This window comes from Squalius cephalus (assembly GCF_949319135.1).
Source record: "Squalius cephalus genome assembly, chromosome: 10".
NCBI classification, from domain to species: Eukaryota; Metazoa; Chordata; class Actinopteri; order Cypriniformes; family Leuciscidae; genus Squalius; species Squalius cephalus.
The window spans coordinates 36,738,077-36,756,782 of NC_137131.1; the positions used below are offsets into that span (position 1 = coordinate 36,738,077).

Genomic DNA, 18,706 nt, shown 5'->3' on the forward strand with positions numbered 1-18,706 from the left:
GCATCATTTCCGCTTTTTCTGTTTACCGGGTGAGGGTCCACATGTGAGTCTCATCTGACACTTCATCTTTATTCAGAACTTATACACACATAAACTCACTGCTCTGTGTTTATGGATCTCATATATAGAGAAATGCGATCATAACAGCGGCGAACTGTGATTGTAGAGACGAGCGCGCGCGTGATGGTGACAGATTGTGATGCAGCTGTATTTATTTACACTTCAAAATAACTTCATCATAATGTCCATAAAGTGCTTTGTATCATTTAATAACAAAAAAAAAAAAAAAATTTAATTTAAAGAGAGAAAATATGTATGTTTAGACAGTTTGAGCATTTCGTCCTTATAAAATGTCCACCGGCAGTGCAGTCATGTTAAAACAATGTTGTTGGTTTAGTGATTCAAATGTTTATGAACCTATTCGTTTACATTAATTTCTGTGTTTTATTGTTATCGTTGTTAGCAGGTCAGAAAAGTGAAACTGAAATTTGAAAACCCAATGAATAGATGCAATTCTTGTAACATTAGCTGTTGAAAAGTCTTTATTTAAAAGCTGCAGTCCATAACGTTTTTGTTTTCAAAATGTATATTATACGCGAGTACATCATGAATCCATTTTCCAAACTGTGTTTTTGTCTTATCTTTAATCACTACCATACACCTATAATAAGTGTTTATATTGGGACTATTTTAGACCAGTCGGGTCGTATCACTGCGGAGTAGCCCAGTACCTGCATGACTCGTCATACATATAACAGAGAGAAGTAGATCCGGCCACAATAATATGCAAGACGCATGCAGTTTCGATTAACCGCTAAAGCGCAAAAAGTTATGGACTGCAGCTTTGATAAAAGTAAAAAAACACACACACTCTCATTAAGAAAATTGTTTTGAATTATGCAGATAATTTCACCCACATATTCGTTATCACTCACCCTGTCCCAAACGACTTGCGACTTTTTATTTTCGATGAAACCACAGTGAATGAGGACTGATGCTTTAATTCTTGAAAAAATTATGTAAATGTACCATGAAAGCATCTTAACAGTGGTTCACATGACTTGTGCACTATAAATTATAATTATAATTCTTCTGAAGTCATATGATGCTTTACGTGAGGAGCAGTCCGAAAGTTGTTCACTGTTATTCATAAAATAATGTAATCATAAAGTCGACATGAGACGGACCTTGCGCTAGTCTTTTCTTCCCTTGTGTCGTATATCCGAGTGAAACGTTTCTGGAACAAGAACAGATGTGGGTGGGGCTTGATTGTGTCTGTGGGGAATTGATTGGATGGTTGTGGTTTGCTATTGGCTGATCTCATATGAGTGACAAGTTTCCCCCGCCCACATCATCAGAGAAGAGAGGAGATACTGCAAGAGGAACCTATTCTGATTCAAGATTACCAGGAACATGAATTTAAAACAATAATCATGTGCACCGATAAGTCATTTATAATAAATATTGCAATATTCCATTTAAAAAAAAAATATATATATATATATATTTCATGGTGACTAATTGTTTTGCTGGAATAAAGTTTCATCTGAAACTCACTTCTAGACAGCTTAAAGTCTCCCTGAAGTCAATCATTTTATCCCTTGAAACTCATCTTGATCACCAAAATGAGATATTTAAATGTTTTTTTCTTCATCATGCCTTAAAATATCTTGAATGTAACTTGACAACCTTGCCTTATTTAGTATACGTGGTTCTATGAATATGCAAATGAGCCCCACCTCCACTCACTCACAGCAGCTCAGCGATCCACTCGTTGACGATCACACGTTGATCTGATTGGTTACGTAGTTTGTGACGTCAGAAACACCAGTGATTTCAAACCGTGTTTTTGAGACTGTCTTTGGTTCACTGGAGTTTTAAGGAGAAAATACTCAGCAATGGTGTTGACTTATGAATTTACACATGGTTTGTCTTAAAGCATATTAAAAACACCACATAGACATATAAACAACACTAATAGCTTGATTTTCAGTTTCACCACAGGGGGACTTTAAAATTAGTTTAGTCAAGTGTGTGTGACTGATGGAGTGTGTTTGTAAATGTCAATGTAAATGTGTTGTCTAGTCAGAATGGTGGAAGCCGTGCCAGAATCCATTCACTTCCCGACGGAGGAGGAGCGAATCCTGGAGTTCTGGGAGCAGAAAAACTGTTTCCAGGAGTGTCTGAAGCAGTCCAAGAACCGGCCCAGTTGAGGTCACCTGGGTCACCAGACGTCACAGGGCTCACAATCATGCTAGGGGAGAGTGGGGTAAGCTGTGCCACTTGAAGTATTCATTTAGAAAGGAAGAAGTAAAGCAGCACTGCTAGGTATTCGGTTGGGTATCGTTTAAAGGTTCCCGATTTCGATTCTGCTTATCGATTACAAATTTCGATTCCAATAAGGTAAAAAAAAAACAAAAAACTTAGATATCATTCATATTTAGTCTTATTACAAAACATTTAATTCTAGCTGAATATCATGAACAATAATCAACAGGCTAAAGAACACTTACGCAAGGATAATTTGCTTTTGGTTAGAAAACACCATAGAAAAACAACTAGCCTAGCTGATATACATTGCAAGCATTATTAAAGACAAGTAAACACCCAGTAATTAAAAAATAACAAATAAAAAATTTGCAATCGCAACAAATAGATACTACTGAATGAAGATACAACTGAAATAAACAGTGTTTTAAGATTTTCAGGTACAGAAACTGTAATCAAATGTAAAATAACACTGCACTTAAAATATATATAAATATATAAAAATAAAATATACATTAAAGGGACTATGTGTAGCTTTTTAGGTATTTTATTATCTAAAATCAATATTTTTATTCATAAATATGCCCTCAATGGTGTACAAATACCTATGCCAATGATCAGACTAATCCTCGTAAACGAAGAATTTATTATCTTTATATACATGGGACGGGTAGGTCCACGGAGGCTTCCATGTAGTTCCGCCATCTTGAAAAACTATAATAGCAGAGAGGGACAAAAAGTACTAGGCGAACGCGTTTCCACAACGCGTTTTCGTTCAGAACCAGCATCACGTGACTGAAGCCAGCAGAAGCGGAGGCGCAGAGCAGTGAGAGGCGCTTGTCACTGCCCCAGCAAGTTTAAAGGATGCACACTGCACGGTTATTTATACACCGTTCATTCATACATATGCTGAGTCACAGGATAAGGAGTCCTCGTCGTCGAAAAAGTCCAAAATAGACCGTAAAAGGGAACGTGACCGGAGATTACAAAAAACAAGGGTTAATGTCGGGATAGCTAACGCAGGAGAAAGCTTTCAAAAGAGACCCTAAAGTTGCCTGCTTTCTTCTCGACAGGTAAGTCAATGTTACGGTCTTAATTACAAGCTTTTTTTTCATTGCTTGGTTGTGTACTTTATTATATAGACAGTAGAACATTTATAGTTAAAAGTTAAACAGGCTCTTTGATGAATAGCAGCTACTGAGTAAAGTAACGTTAGAGAAGGCTCTGATGATGATGATATCTAACAATGCACGTACTTCAAAAAATATAACGAGTAAAGAAGGCATTACTACTAATTACCATAGTTAATGTTTTTCACAGTCAGTAATTCATACTGTAACATTCTTTTTTTCGTTGTTTCAAGTTTCAGTTTGTTTTAAATAACAAACCTGTTCACCCGAAGAAAAACTCTAAGTGCTATTATAAGACATCCTGTCATAGCTTTTTGGTACATAACGGCTACCGTAGATGCAACGCGCATTTGAAAAAGTGAGGCGCTGGAGAGCATTATTCGTTTGAATGCAAAATACAATTTCACCACTAGATGGGAGAAATTCCTACACACAGTCCCTTTAAAATATAAATTACAAATATAGTTACAGTTATTCAGGCAAGAACGAGTGAATTTTCTCGTTGTCTTTTGTTGTTTGATTAGTGTTATTATAGAGACGGCAGCAGGAATATTAGGCTGCTGTCACTTTAAGAGTTGCTCGGATCCGATATACTGATACACACGCCTGCACCAGTGAAAACAGAGCGCTTGAATGGTTTAAACTCACATTAAAATAACTTTTTCTGCGCGCTTTGGATGTGTGCGCAGCACTGAAAACAGTGTGCGAGTCGTCTTGATTTAATTTAATTTAATTGATTGAATTTTATTTGATTTAAGATTTATTTTGAAAGTCATATTGAAATGCTCACAAAGGAATCGATAAGAGGAATTGAATATGTTATATTGGGTTATATTGAGGCATTGGATTGTTTGTGAAAGATGTATGTTAGTCGTATTCTGTTTCACCCCATTTACATCTTCACAAAGCAGCCTGGAAAAGGTTTAATATCTTTTGTAAACATATTTGGAATATTGTTTCCTGCATTTGGAGGAAAAGTTCACCGGCACTTTTGAGCCACTTACACATCTTACCCCAAAGTGTGCGTTTTTAACAATACTTTTAATAATAATTAATGCCTCTGTTTATAAATGCAACAGATAATCCACGGCTAGCTGTGATTTAAACGATTTTAATGCTCGCCGTGGAGGCAAATAACAGCCCAACGCGAAGCGGAGTGCATTCAAATAGTTTAATGCTCAGCTAGCCATGGATTATCCCGCTTACACCATGGTCATTTGTCAGCATTGACAGGTTAAAGCTGTTAATAATGTTTGCAGCGCAATATTTTACTGAAAGGGTAAAAATTATGGTTAGTCGCGTCAGTTACGGCTCATTAAACCTAGAATTCTGTCCGCTTTAAATCAGACAGAAATAGAGTAATGCAGTAAGATTACATTTATTTGCATGAATGAATGAATTTGCATGAATAATCATCTAGAGAGAGAGAGATGCATGTGTGAATTACTTACAGTTGCTTGAATTTTAATTGAAGATTGACATTATCACCTCGTTGTAGAAACTTATTTTTTCTATTCTTTGATGAATAGAAAGTTCAAAAGGACGATTTTCCGCATGATCGCGCAACGGCGTCCTCTCACTTACTTGTCTCAGTTAAATAGTGCTTGTATTGTGCATAATTTTAATCATTCCCGCTGGTTTCAATCACTGATCTACACAAGCCGCCTCTCAGTCTCAAGCAGCTTGAGTCGCAAGTATCAAAATGAGTAGATTACATTGCACTTAAACAGAAAAATACACACAAAATTATGTCTAAATGCCCGTCTTGGCAAATATTCAGTTAAGCACAGTCAATTTTGGAACGTAGCTAGTTGAGAAAGATAACACAGGTTGTGTAACAGTATATTGGATCTGTGCAACTCTTAAAGGGACAGCAGCCTAATATTCCTGCTAATGTATGTCATCTTAGTCAAAGAACAAAAGACAAAGAAAATCACTCTCTGCTCTTGACTGAATAACTTATGTAACTAATTGTAAGCATTAATCTGTATTTAATTTTTACAATGAAGACTATTCAGTGTTATTTTACATTTGATTACTTCAATTTATGTTGTATTTCTTACCTCAATACTAACCTACTGTTAGACCACCTTAAAAAAACTTAAAGCTGTGTTTATTTCATAGCTCTCTTTATTCTATTGCATTTATTTGTGCTGTTTGAAATTGGTTCATTTGTTCTTATTTTTTACTTGTTTATTTATGAAAATAAAATTTAGCATTTAAGTAAAGTAGATTTTTGTTTGTATATGCTGTCAATTATAGCTCCTTGAAAGAAATGGCTAGAAATTAGTCTTTGAGCAGTGAATGTCTGGTCGTGTGTGTGCAGGATCATTACTGTAAATGTACCGTCGAAGAACTTGATTACAGTGGTGTGACCAATGATTCTGATTCTGCATTTCACTGATTTTATTCAATTTGAGGAATATTGAATCTTTTTTTTTTATGTTCAATTGAGATGAGTAAATGCACGCTCACATTTAGTCTAGAACTTCAATAACCATCATGTACACACACTCTGCACTTTGATTTGACTCATCATGAGACCGAGAGCTGTCAGTCAATAAATGGGAAAACAAAGTAACTTGCGTTACTTATTTGAAAAAGTAACTTGGATATTTTGTTAGATATAATGCGTTGTTTTACCAGTTACTTGAAAAAGTAATCTGATTACATAATTCAGGTTACTTGTAATGAGTTACTCCCAACACTGGGTGTGACATCATCAGTTTCCTAATGTTCCCTTCTTCCACATGTGTTTTATACATGTAGGTTTATGTGTCGTTAATTTGTTTTTCAGATTCACCTTCTATGAGGGGCCGCCCTTCGCCACGGGTCTGCCTCATTACGGCCACATCCTAGCCGGAACCATCAAGGGCATCATGACCCAGTTTGCCCATCAGAACAGAGCTGTTCCACGTGGACAGGCGCTTCGGCTGGGACTGTCACGGCCTGCCTGTGGTGAGAATCACTCAACGTCACTTAAACCGGCTGGAGAAACAGGGTTCTCACGGGTCCTTGAAATCCTTGAAAGTTTGTGAATCTGAAAAAAAAAATTCAAGGCCCTGGAAAGTTTTTGAAAATAAACATACATATTGATTTACGTTATTTACGCGCATTTACGCGTTACGTTAAATGTTTCCCGCGTGAGGTACTTTGTGTTGTACGTTGCCATGACGTTCACGCGCGCACAAAACTACTACGATGGTACCTCAATGTTTGTTGTTCGGGCATTAAGTCCTTGAATTTGAGGGTATTGGACCTGGAAAGTCCTTGAATTTAAAGTTAACCAAGGTGTGGGAACCAGATCAGCTCCATCATACAGCTCAAAACAGCCCATCTCAAACTTTTGTGATGTGGTCACTCGCATTTTTCACAGTTGCACAAAGTCATTTTCAGTTGCAAAGTAATTTGAACTTCTGAACTTGAATTAAAGAAACTGTGGGGAAAAAAGTACAGTAATGTAATACCATGGTAATTTATGTACTCCAATCATGCTAACAAACAAGTACCATGACCAAAATATCTTACTTGTTAATAACAGGCCGCAACAATATGGAACTACAGCTTAGCCAGTAGTTAGAAAAATGTATTTATATTTTTCAATAAAATTGTTCTATCCAAAAAAAGTAATTGCTTGTTTTATTTGCATTTGTAGCTGTATATTGTGCTTGTGAAGGTCTGCTGCATATAGACACTTTAAAGAGCGCTTTCACATTTACTGTTGTTCAGTGAAATCCAGTCTTTTCTAAAGGAATCCATACGATCAGGAGTTTCGAGTGACCCTGTCCTAACCAGACTCGATAAGATTACAGCGACTTGTCTGTCTTACACCGGTTGCATAAACCAGTAAGACTAGCTTTACAAGTTAGACATGATTTTTTTCTTTAAGACTGTTAATAACTTTTAAATCAGTTACATAAAAAAATACATTTTGGCATGCTCTGCAGCAGCTGACCACTAAAGGAGCGAATGTACAGTGACGTGACATAACTGCCATATTCAAACTGTGCTTTTGCGCAACCGGATGGCTGGCGCTGAGCCAAAGACGCAGGGGGAGTTGCCACTCGACTTGTCACTCAACCCTTCACCGCTAGGGGCAGCTGCCACTCGACCCGTCACTGTTAAATGCGCCCGCCTCGAGACCCGTCACCGTTAAGGTAGTAATGGTAGATCATAATTATTAGGCTATTTGTGATCGACATTCTGATAAAGGTCTATGTAGAAATTACGGTTGTGTCAACCAAGTAATTATTACAGCTCCCATCTTTCACACTAAGAAACTGGCAAAATAACAACTGGCAAGTGCAAAATATTGATGTGTCCTCTCTTTTATTTTAATATTTTAGATTAATCATTAAAATGCTGTCAATTTCACACTCTAAATTCAGTATGAGTCCATTTGTGTTGGATTCGCTGTACCGGTGTTGGTTTTTTAACAGCCGATTGGTAAAACCCCATGCACTAATTTCTATTTATTTTTAATTATTAAAATGAAAATTTGTTCTTTGCCTGAACAAGTTTTTTTGTTTGTTTTGCAGTTCTCATTGATGCAAATTCAAAGACCTCGAAATCATTATAGTACTTTGATAACACGTCGGTGTCTCATAATTATCATTCTATAATAATTCTAATTATTTCTTATGATATACATGCATCATGTCAAACTGTAAGATCACATAGTAGTTGAGGGAGGAGTTCATGGGTCGCAGGTGTTTGTTTCCGTGGTGTAAGAGACTGTGTTCGAGGATGTTGCATGGCTTTCCCCGCGATGCTATCAGGTCTAAACTCTGGCTGCGGGCGGTTGGTTGGCCATCAACTACTGACACATCAAAATTGTGTGTAGCATTTTTACCGGGAGAGCTACGAGAATTGAAGAAATGTGGAATTCGGCCTTGCTCTTGAAGGCAGTTTGCGTCTAGGCAAGGATGCGGTACCAAGTCCCGAGGATTTTTCCATCCCTCCAAAGGCGGTATGCATATAATTTAACCACAACAGTTTTGTCTTAAAACACTATAAACTACTCCAGATTTGACCAGAGCTGTGAGTTGCACATCATATAGCTGTCACAGGATATGCATATTTGTGTAATTTACAGTGAGCTTACAAAACCATGTAATGATTTGCATGCATTTTGGTAAAACTGAATGATTTTAACTCAATGAGAACGAAATGAATGAATCCAGAAGCCGTTGTTGTTGAAGCTTACCATGCCCACTTTTTTATATAGCATTTTTCAAAACTGGTGCTGAAGCAGCAGGTTTCATGGAATCAATTTTTTTTTTAATGTCATAAATTGTATATGACAGGATTTTTATGTAGCCCATGAATGATAAATTATGAAATAACATTTTAACCTTAATAACATTCTTATAAAAATCATTTATAATCTTAATAACATTATTTATAATATTAATTAATGATCTGCCTAATAATGTCTAAAAATATAATAATTATCTGTCTACCAAGCTCTGATAATGTATGGAATATTATATTAATAGATAGGTCTATTTATGGAAGCTTGTTTCCAGCACATAATAAAACAATTTTACAATAAGAATTTTCAATAAGAGTTTACATCTTGCAAATTGTGACATATTTTCTTGCAATTGTGACTTTATATCTCTCAATTCTGACATCATAGAATTGTGAGCAATTGCAAGTTATAAAGTCAGAATTGCGTGTTATAAAGTCACAATTGCGTGTTATAAAGTCACAATTGTGAGATAAAAAAATTGCAATTACATTTTTTTTTTATATATATTTTATCCAAAAAAAAAAAAAAAAAAAGTTTACACATGGCCCATGGGGGTCGGAAGCAAAAAAAAATGTGGATGGGTCATACTCCAGAATTTTTTACTGGAGTAGATTAGGGGTGTTCCCGAAGCCAAATACCGTATCTAAAATCTCTATGCAATAATGAGTGAAGTGAATGAGTGAGAGTAAAAATGAAACGAGCGCAAATCCGTCTATGTGTGCATCTCTCAGAAATCAGAGCCTGGCAAGAGTAATATCAACTCAGATAGGCTACTACATCATATACATGTTCTACGATATGATATTGTATGTATATTTAAATGATTTAAATATACAATAAGCTATTATTGTATCAAGAGCTCATAAAACACAATTGTTAGAGGCTTCGATACTGTTTTAACTTAAGGTCTATGGCCAATTCACACTGAGAGTGAAACAAAGGGCAAAGTGTGCCTTAGTGGCCACATACACACTCTATATATAATACTGTCAATTAATTTGTTTGTCTTATGCTTTGAATAGTATGCATGTTGAAATTAATCTATCTCTATACTGGCAGCCCACGACATGTCGTGAAATGGGATGCCAGGCGAAGGAGCCCAGCACCAAAGATGGTCAATGCCAAACCATCCATGACTTGAAGCAGCACAGCTGGAAACTTGAACTAAAGAGTGAACGTGTGTTTTACAGTTTTCTACCTCTATCTTTTTTAATGGCCTTTAGTTTAGATAGACTGACATTGGTGGTTTGTCCATCCTTATTGTGATGTGTCATAGGTAGATTAGAGATCTGGATGCTACTGGAATACAGACTTGTTAGAAGCCTATGGCAATCAGTTTTAACATTAATGCCTCAAACAAGTGGCTATTTTTTTAATCTATTTTATTCTTGTTATTGGTAACAATAATTGTTACTTTATGCAATTATCTGTGCTGTGGTTACTGTTAGTTACTAGTAACATTTTAATTCTTACTAATAATTTTTTTTTACCTTTTTATTTTCAGATTAGCTTATTATATTGAGCTCTTATCTGTAACATTATTTATATATTCTAATTATTAATAGTGACATAAATAATAGATACTAAAAACTGTATAGTAATAGAGGTTTTAGAAATGTGGGTGTCATATTTTTATAACAGTCTATTACATCAATAAATGTTTGCTCTTTATACTGGGCTTTTATGTTTATTTATTGGATGTGAACTAAATTGGAAACTTTAGTATGTTGTTCTTGCTGGACAGGGGGCATCCAGTGGATATATATATAATGTGTTTTATTTTTTTTTAATTACATGTTATGCGTGCACGACAAGTGAGAGATGAGCAGCGTGAGGCGGTTGATGATTATGGTAGAGTTGGGCCCTGACATCCGGAGTCACAGCTGTTTCCACAAAGCAGTGTTTACCCAGGTGGATAAACTGACACGTAAACTAGGGCACGCAATGGTAGAAAACGAAACTAGTTAAGTTTACATAGAGCAAATGTCACAATATAACCTTTCGTTTTAATGTGAACGCAAAACAATGTTGTGGCATTGCGCAAACTGTACTGAATGTTTCACAATACGTCTACTGTAGCGCTTTCAGTGTAATGGCCACCAGAGTTGCAACTAACTTCCTGCCATACGTGAACAATTCCAGCTATATTTCCAAAGACTCTCTCCGCATCTGCGAAGCGCACAACAAACAGGAAACGCTCGTGCCGTGAAATTGACAGACGTAAAGCTTTGACCATTCGGTGTCCAGGGGGTCGAATCACGCAGCCAATCACGTCGTAGAAGAAAGGCGGGTCTTCCGTTTACGTGACGCAAATTTCACTGGTAATCTCCGAAGCCCCACCTTTTGTGTTTCCCGCACCGTCAATCAAAAATAAGAAAAAAAATCGACCCGAATCTCCGATCACAGCCCGCCTTTGATTAAAACAATCATGTTGGGAGTTTAAATGAACAGATAAACCTCCGATTTTTTACCTTTTCACGCTATGACTGGTACGTAACACTTAGCCCGATCGAAGCACAGCACCGCCGGTGAGTTTGGAGAGCCATTAGCCAAGAGAGCTAGCTCAGTGTTTAATCTTTCTCAGCAGCGACGCTAACCGTTAGCCAGCTAGCCTCACTTTAACAAAGTAAACATTTGAAAAGACTGTTGCTCAGGCAACTGGAAAGCAGAAAGAACCTCCTGATTCGTTTAAATTCCAGGCGGTTTGGCGGCTAATCTCCGCCTTTTCGAGGTGGGAGTTCGTTGAGCATGAATTTGTTTTGAGTTTTTTTTTCCTTCTCTCGCTGTGTCTCCGTAGCCCCAGAACAGCCAGCGAAACAGCAGGAAATGGCTGCCTTGGACGTGGACAGCAGTCAGAGCGACTTTCTGCAGCCAGCCAGCGGCGCCCAGGACCAGGTATGCAATTCCCCTGTTGGTTTCTCGCTTCCCCAGCGCTGTCTTGCGGGGTGTTGTGGTGTTTTGGTGAAGTTCACACGTTTTAAATATAGGGGATAAGTCGAACACTTCCTGTGAGCCTTCGCTTTGTACGGCCACCCACTTTCTTACCCATTTAAACCCGCCCATTGTGGGTCGGACAGACTCGCCACCGTCGCCTTGCCCGCTTTACCTGCGGTGATCCCGGGTCACCCCCACGATAGGGGAGGACCCCTCCACCGGGAAAAGCCTCCACCCCTACCCAGGCTGTCACATATCTTCCACAGCTCCACCATTCCCCCTGGAGCGGCTGCGTGCACAGACCTGGCAAACAGAAGCTCTTTGTCACCTTTTGTCATGTGCACTTGGCTTATGAAATATACTAGATCATTTATTTGCCTTTTATGACAGATGTACGGCCGTTGAAAGACGTTATTGTTCGCTATTAAACAGACAACTGAACCAAAGCCCTGAATGACACCCTCAAACATCAAAGGCAGCATGAAATGAAAATTCAAAATGATTTAAAAGCATGTTACAGCTCTTAATGTAAATAATTAATCTGTGCATGTTTGTTTTTATGTTTTGTCTTCATAATGTTTAATTCAAATTACAGAGCTTGCAGCGAAAACGTTAGACGTCTCCCGGGTGACTTATGCAGGACTTCTCAAATAGTTTTGTCTGCATAAACCCCAACCCTGCAATCTTGTTCATCTTACCTCCATTTGAGTTCAACGCCCACATCTCAGGCCCTGTTTGCAGTTTTTTCTGGCTGTTCAAACGCATTCGACCACATAAGCCTCTACACCACAAAAGCAATCCGGTCAAATGTGTTTTCGACTACTTCTAGAAGTGGTAGAAAGTGGATGTGCTCAAAACGCTTTAGACCCTGTTTACACGTGTGTTTAGCATTGTCCTCTTGTGATCCGATTGACCAAAACGCATCTTAATACTAGCTGTGAACAGGGCCTGAGAGTTAAAATCCAATCAAGAACTGATGGACAGAATAAGTTCCTGCCCTACATTTTTTTCCCCGATAATCCATTGCACTTAGATGTACGTCCCAATACGGAAGAAAAGATCTGTCGCCCACCTGCATTTCATTGTGCGTTTAAGAACTACGTTTAATGTCAAATGTTCCTTTTCAAGCTAAATTTATTATTTGAAAACTAACTTTATCCTCACTGAGGTCTGATACTATTGGTTTTTCAGCATAAACATCTTTATAACATGGGGGATTATAGTTAAGGCTGGATTTTTTTTTCACACAGACTTTTATTTCCATATATTTCTTTGCTTGGACCCATTAACACCAAGGACGATAACCATATCTATAAAGCTTTAATAATCGCTCTAATTTTATGAGAATAGTGAAGTCCACACCACAGCTATAACAATAATGACAAAGAGGAATGATATCATTGGAATAATTTTCAGAATGATGAATGAAAACATTGACAGCCAATTAGAATCCATTTGACTTAATGATATCAAGCATTTAAAGCGGCAGGCAACTGCAGCACACATTTATTATAAACAAAATGTTGTTGTCCATTGGTGTGAATGGACCTTTAGACTAAAAGTTGTGAAATGTCTGTGTGTAAGGTCAAATTCATCATGAAGTGCTAATTTAATAGTATTATCTCCACTTCCCAGCAGACCACAGACCTCACGACCATCCAGTTAACGGGCTCCTCTGATCGCTGGGAGGTTCTAACGCCTGTGAGCTCAGTGAAAGATGAGCCATCAGTAGTGCAGGTACCCAGCGGAGGACTTCTGGGCAGCAACGGGCAATATGTGGTGCCACTACAGACTATGGCAGGGCAGACTCAGTCTGTTTTTGTGACTGCTGGGGTAGATGGCACCAGTGCTAATGGGGTGCAGTACCAGGTCATCCCTCAGCTGCAGGGGACGGATGGGGCGTCACTAAGCTATGCAGCATCCACAGACGGAAGCACCCTTGGCACTGACATTGCTATCCTTCCGGATGGAACGCAAGGCATCGCCACCAATGCTAATGACCTCCAGGGCCTACTGAGTCAAAGTGGGCACGTGCAGCAGATACCCACCGTCTCATTGGCCGGCTCAGGGTTTGGCGCACAGGGCCAGGTTGTCGCTAATGTGCCGATGGGGCTGCCAGGCAACATCACATTGGTGCCGATAAATAGCTTAAGTAACATGGATCTCGAGTCTCTGGGATTGGCTGGTGCTCAGACCATAGCGACAAGCATTACTGCAGATGGCCAGCTCATCATGACCGGTCCCACCACCTCAACAAGTGATAACCAGGGTGAAAGCAGCAAATGCACAGAGCCACTTAACGCCAATGACGCTAACACTAATGCCTTTGTGCCAACCACCACCTCTTCCACGACGACATCGCTTCCTGAGACGATAGACGGGACTGGAGTTCTCACCCAAGCCACTGCGGTATCAGCTGGGCACCAAGATCCGTCTTACATCCAGCATAACCATACGTCTGGCGGCGAACAGGTGGTGCAGCTCTTATCAGCGCAGACGGCGGACGGAGCAGCGCAGACACTACAAAGCGTGCAGCTGTTGAATGCTGGAACGTTTCTGATCCAAGCTCAAACTGTCTCTCCGACCGGCCAAATCCAGTGGCAGACCTTCCAGGTTCAAGGAGTTCAGAACCTGCAGAATCTGCAGCTGCCTTCTGCTGGTGGGGTCTCATCCTCCCAAATTACCCTTGCACCAGTGCAGACCCTCTCTCTCGGGCAAGCTGGCGCCACAGGCGCAGTGGGGCAGATCCCGAACCTTCAGACAGTCACGGTTGGTCAGTACCAGCAAGATGAGAACACGGAGAGCCACTCAGGTATGCAGGAATACAGACTGAATAGTTTTTATTTTATTTTTCTATGTAAATATCAAAAAAATTATGCTTATCTCTAAAAATGTCATTTTTCACTGAAATAGATTTTTGCAAGCACAATTGTGTGTATTTATGAATCTTTCCGAGTGAATTATTCAGTAACAATGAATGACTAGAAAAGTCATGGAAATTCATTGGTCAAAGGTGTGGGAACCATGAATGAATTAAATAACTTTATTGGTTAAATAAAAGTTGGTCTTGACTACTTTTTTCAAAAATTGTGTACCTCCCAGTTGTTTTATTTTGGGGAGGTTCTTGAAAGATTCACCCTCTCTGTTTTTGCAGATATTCAAATTAAAGAGGAGCCAGAGTCAGATGATTGGCCGAATTCCACCCTGAACACCAATGATTTGTCGCATCTGCGTGTGCGGTTGGTTGAGGAGGATATGGAGGGGACAGGCCAAGAGGGAAAAAGACTACGTAGAGTAGCCTGCACTTGCCCCAACTGCAAAGAGGCTGGAGGAAGGTAATGTACATGTCAATGCAGAAGCACAAGTTCTGTTTTGAAAACAGACAAATTCATTGGTTGTGTAAATTTTATTTTTTACAAGATTTTAAAAATTGTGTGTAATTTCAGAGGTTCAAGTATGGGAAAGAAGAAACAACACATTTGTCATATCCCCGGGTGTGGTAAGGTGTACGGTAAGACGTCTCACCTCCGAGCTCACTTGCGCTGGCACTCAGGAGAGAGACCCTTCATTTGCTCGTGGAGTTACTGTGGCAAGAGATTCACCCGCAGCGACGAACTCCAGCGTCACCGCAGAACACACACAGGTATGGGCACACTGGAAGAGATCAGGGACTGTGCAGGGGCTGAAAATACATCATATGTTTTCTTTAGACCAGGGTTCACCAATCTCGGTCCTGGAGGGCCGCTGTCCTGCAGAGTTTAGCTCCAACCCCAATTAAACACACCTGAACCAGCTAATCAAGGTCTCACTAGGCATACTAGAAACTTTCAAACAGGTGTGTTGGAGCTGGTTGGAGCTAAACTCTGCAGGACAGCGGCCCTCCAGGACTGAGATTGGTGAACCCTGCTTTAGACCCATTATATTGATCCAACAACACTTGCTGTAAATTTTGTTTGCTTCTTCAGGTTAATAGGCTGAGTAGTAGTTCTAGATGTTCCTCGTTGATATCAGACATGGCTTTACAGTTTTATTTTTGTTTTTCAGGCGAAAAGAAGTTTGTGTGTCCAGAGTGCTCGAAACGTTTCATGCGCAGCGACCATTTGGCCAAACACATTAAAACTCACCAGAACAAAAAAGGGCTAAACTCCAACACTGGGGCAGGTCAGATAGAAGCTGCCGCCCCCTCGGACACCATCATCACCGGGGGTGGAGCCACCCTTATCCTCACCAATTTGCAACAGGCTGGCACCCAGGACCTCCTTTCAAACTCCGACCTCCCACTCCAGTTGGTCACTGTGTCTGCCAGTGAGGTCATGGAGTGACCAAAATCACGCCCACTTTCACAGCTCGTCTGCTTTTCACTATCAATTTTTATATATATATGATAAAAAAATATATATATATATTATAAATATATATATTTTAAAAATGACTTATCCATTTATGTTCAATAGCAGTCTTTTGTACAAACAAGGCAAAAAATGACATTAAATGTGGTTGCAGTTTCCACTGACACACATGCTCATTATGAACTCATGCTCATACACAAATACATACACAGAAATGCCTTATTTTGTATCATAATCTGTAGTATAAAATGCTGGAGTTGCATGTGTTTTTACTTTTTCTCATGTATATGTTCAGGGGACGATCATTTGAGAGAGTGTGATTGTGTAATTATGGTACACGGGAAGCCCGGATATGTGTGAGTGATTACAGTGAGAATGACAGCAGGAGAAGGACACAGTCTGCTGTGAGGGAGACTTACTCATGATCTGTCCATTTTATCCTCCCTCTCGGCTGGCCTTCGTCCAAATGTGTCTTCACTCTTTGCTTTCATTTTTATTTGATGTCATGTTAGTGGTCTTTGCGCTCTCGGTCACGTGTCCTCTGGATCTTGTTCGAGGATCTAATGGTCTCATTGTTCTGCTGCCCACATGCAACTCGAACAAGACATCAGGTGGCAGAGTCAAACAATCGTGTAATAAACTTTCTTTTTCTTGTATCGTTGTTCTTATTGCTCTCCAGATTATTCCTGTAACATTCATAATGTATCTTCCATTTCTTTTTTTTTCTTCAGCCCCAAGCTGTTTATAGCCACAATAATGTAGTCTAATACTGATTCTGTTGTATCAAAGACTCCTCGTTTTGATTACTTTTTAAACATGTAAAATTTGATGTTACTTTTGTACAACCTTTTTTTTTTTTTTTCAAATGGAAAACAATTAAAGTCAAAAACCTTGCTATGACTCTTCATAACTACAAGTTTGTATATGCTTCACATTTTTGTGGTTGGTATGTATGTACTGAATGAGAATTAACTGTATGCCCATATACTTAATAATGTATGTATACTTCAGAATGTGTACAGTGCACAGTATGTGGATTACAGAATGCACCTGGATATTTGGTACACCAAAATATTCATTATACAACGGAGAACACTGCTGGCTATACTGTATCCCACAATGCAATGTGCCCAACTTGATCTTACGTTTCCAGTCTCATGAATGTCCCACAAGTAATGTCATTTACATTTTTGGGACACTTGCATAACGGGTTCAGTTTGATACCTAAAACTTTTTACTGTTATTTACTGAAATGGGCATCGTTGTAACATATACAGATGTTAAACATGTTTGTAATCGTGTGCCTTAAGAGAACTTAAGCTTTTAAGAGAAGATTGAGTGAATGTAGATAATTCTGGTGGATGAAGGGCTCCTCAAGAGGTAAAGCCCAGGGTGTTTAATGCCACACAAATAAGATAGAGCTCAGTCTAGAACGCATTTAATCTGATAATCTGACAATTTCAGGTGTTTTTGTAAACCTTAACCCGCTATGAGTTGTTAGCTACTTTAAGTTTAATCTTCTAGAATAAGTCAAATTCACAAATGAATCATTCAATGTAATTTATTGTGAATAAGTTGATTTAAAAGATTCGGTCACGAAACGGGTTTCTGAGATCTCGATTTAATACTTCATAAAGTGAATCACAATATTTGACCTCGGGGACTGTGAGATTTTGCGATACAATTTGAGCAAAAAATGTGTCAAAATGTGATGTTTTCCATTCTAATTTTGGCTGCACCTGAAACACAACATCACATATAATGTATAAAATGCGTGCGTAAAATATTAACTTAATGGTGATGAATTTACGAAACTGTTTGGTGAAATAACCACAACATTAACAACAGCACTGAACTAAAAACGCTCTGTCAGTCAGAGTCAGATGCGCGTGAACTTATGTGAACTACGCATGTTCATTACTATAGCAACACTCCAGGCGCGTTCTTTCAGAATCATGTTGATCGATTTCGTCACTTTTAAATGACGAGGAACAGGTTGTTTTTCTGAAATAAAAAGTGTAGCAAAAAGTCTGATATTATGTTTTGCAATGTTGTGAAGAAATAAAGCTTCATATACACACACATAAATATATAAAAATAACACGGCACACACTTTAGCCTATTGCAGTGTCGTTTAGTTATCATACAACTGCATGACCAATAACACCTTCTGCAACTATAACTGTGTCTTGTCATGTTACTGATAATAACAATACTGATTCATCATTTTCATTTCTTTGAAATAATCAAAATATCATAAATCATTTCTCTACCTGAAGACCTGACCCTCCTGCTATAATAAACCAATTAATTTTTTTAATGTTGTGTGGGGTCGTTCGTGCGTTAGCCTAAAGACCAGTTTAATTTAGCAAAACAATCATTTCAGGCACATTGCAAATTAGACGGCTAATGTTTTTTTTTTTTTTTTTTTTGTGCATTATAATGAAGGCTTTGTGAAACTGCAGCTTTTCCAGTTTTTTAAATGACATATACTCCTCCCTACACCAACTACGAACAAATGTTCTATCCCTATGGTTCTATCATGTATGTCTATGAAAGACGTTTGAACCAATCAGAGTAGGTATGTGCCGCCCCGCCCCGATCTGCAGTCTGCAGTCAGGTCCCTTTCCCTCTCGATTGACTCATTCCCACTCTGGGTCAAGCAAGCTTTCGTAATTTTCCACGCTGTTCAAAATGATAAAGAGAACGGTTCAAGCACATTTTTTTTACGTTTCAGTTCTTCAAAGAACACTTTTGCGGACATTTAAACG

General features: G+C 38.8%; 1 protein-coding gene across 4 annotated transcripts; it reads left to right on the forward strand.

Annotated features, from left to right (window-relative positions):
- Window positions 1-16,591, forward strand: sp3b (Sp3b transcription factor). 4 transcript variants are annotated; one of them, XM_079883928.1, is made up of 8 exons: window positions 1-43; window positions 2,086-2,269; window positions 6,196-6,356; window positions 11,450-11,547; window positions 13,222-14,398; window positions 14,741-14,921; window positions 15,033-15,229; window positions 15,631-16,591. In XM_079883928.1, the coding sequence occupies exons 3-8, from the start codon at window positions 6,278-6,280 to the stop codon at window positions 15,906-15,908; spliced, it is 2,010 nt and encodes a 669-aa protein (XP_079740054.1). In that variant the 5' UTR covers window positions 1-43; window positions 2,086-2,269; window positions 6,196-6,277; the 3' UTR covers window positions 15,909-16,591. The 4 variants fall into 4 exon arrangements, with proteins under 4 accessions (XP_079740054.1, XP_079740055.1, XP_079740057.1 ...); XM_079883929.1 differs by lacking the exon at window positions 1-43 and having other exon boundaries at window positions 2,084-2,269; XM_079883931.1 differs by lacking the exons at window positions 1-43; window positions 2,086-2,269; window positions 6,196-6,356 and adding an exon at window positions 9,970-11,180.
- The last annotated feature ends 2,115 nt before the right edge of the window (window positions 16,592-18,706 follow it).

Excerpts from the sequence above, each read along its gene's own strand:
- sp3b (XM_079883928.1), top strand. The coding sequence starts at position 6,278 with ATGACCCAGTTTGCCCATCAGAACAGAGCTGTTCCACGTGGACAGGCG. Across the intron at positions 11,548-13,221 it reads CCAGCGGCGCCCAGGACCAG|CAGACCACAGACCTCACGAC; the intron begins GTATGCAATTCC and ends TCCACTTCCCAG. Across the intron at positions 14,922-15,032 it reads TGCAAAGAGGCTGGAGGAAG|AGGTTCAAGTATGGGAAAGA; the intron begins GTAATGTACATG and ends GTGTAATTTCAG.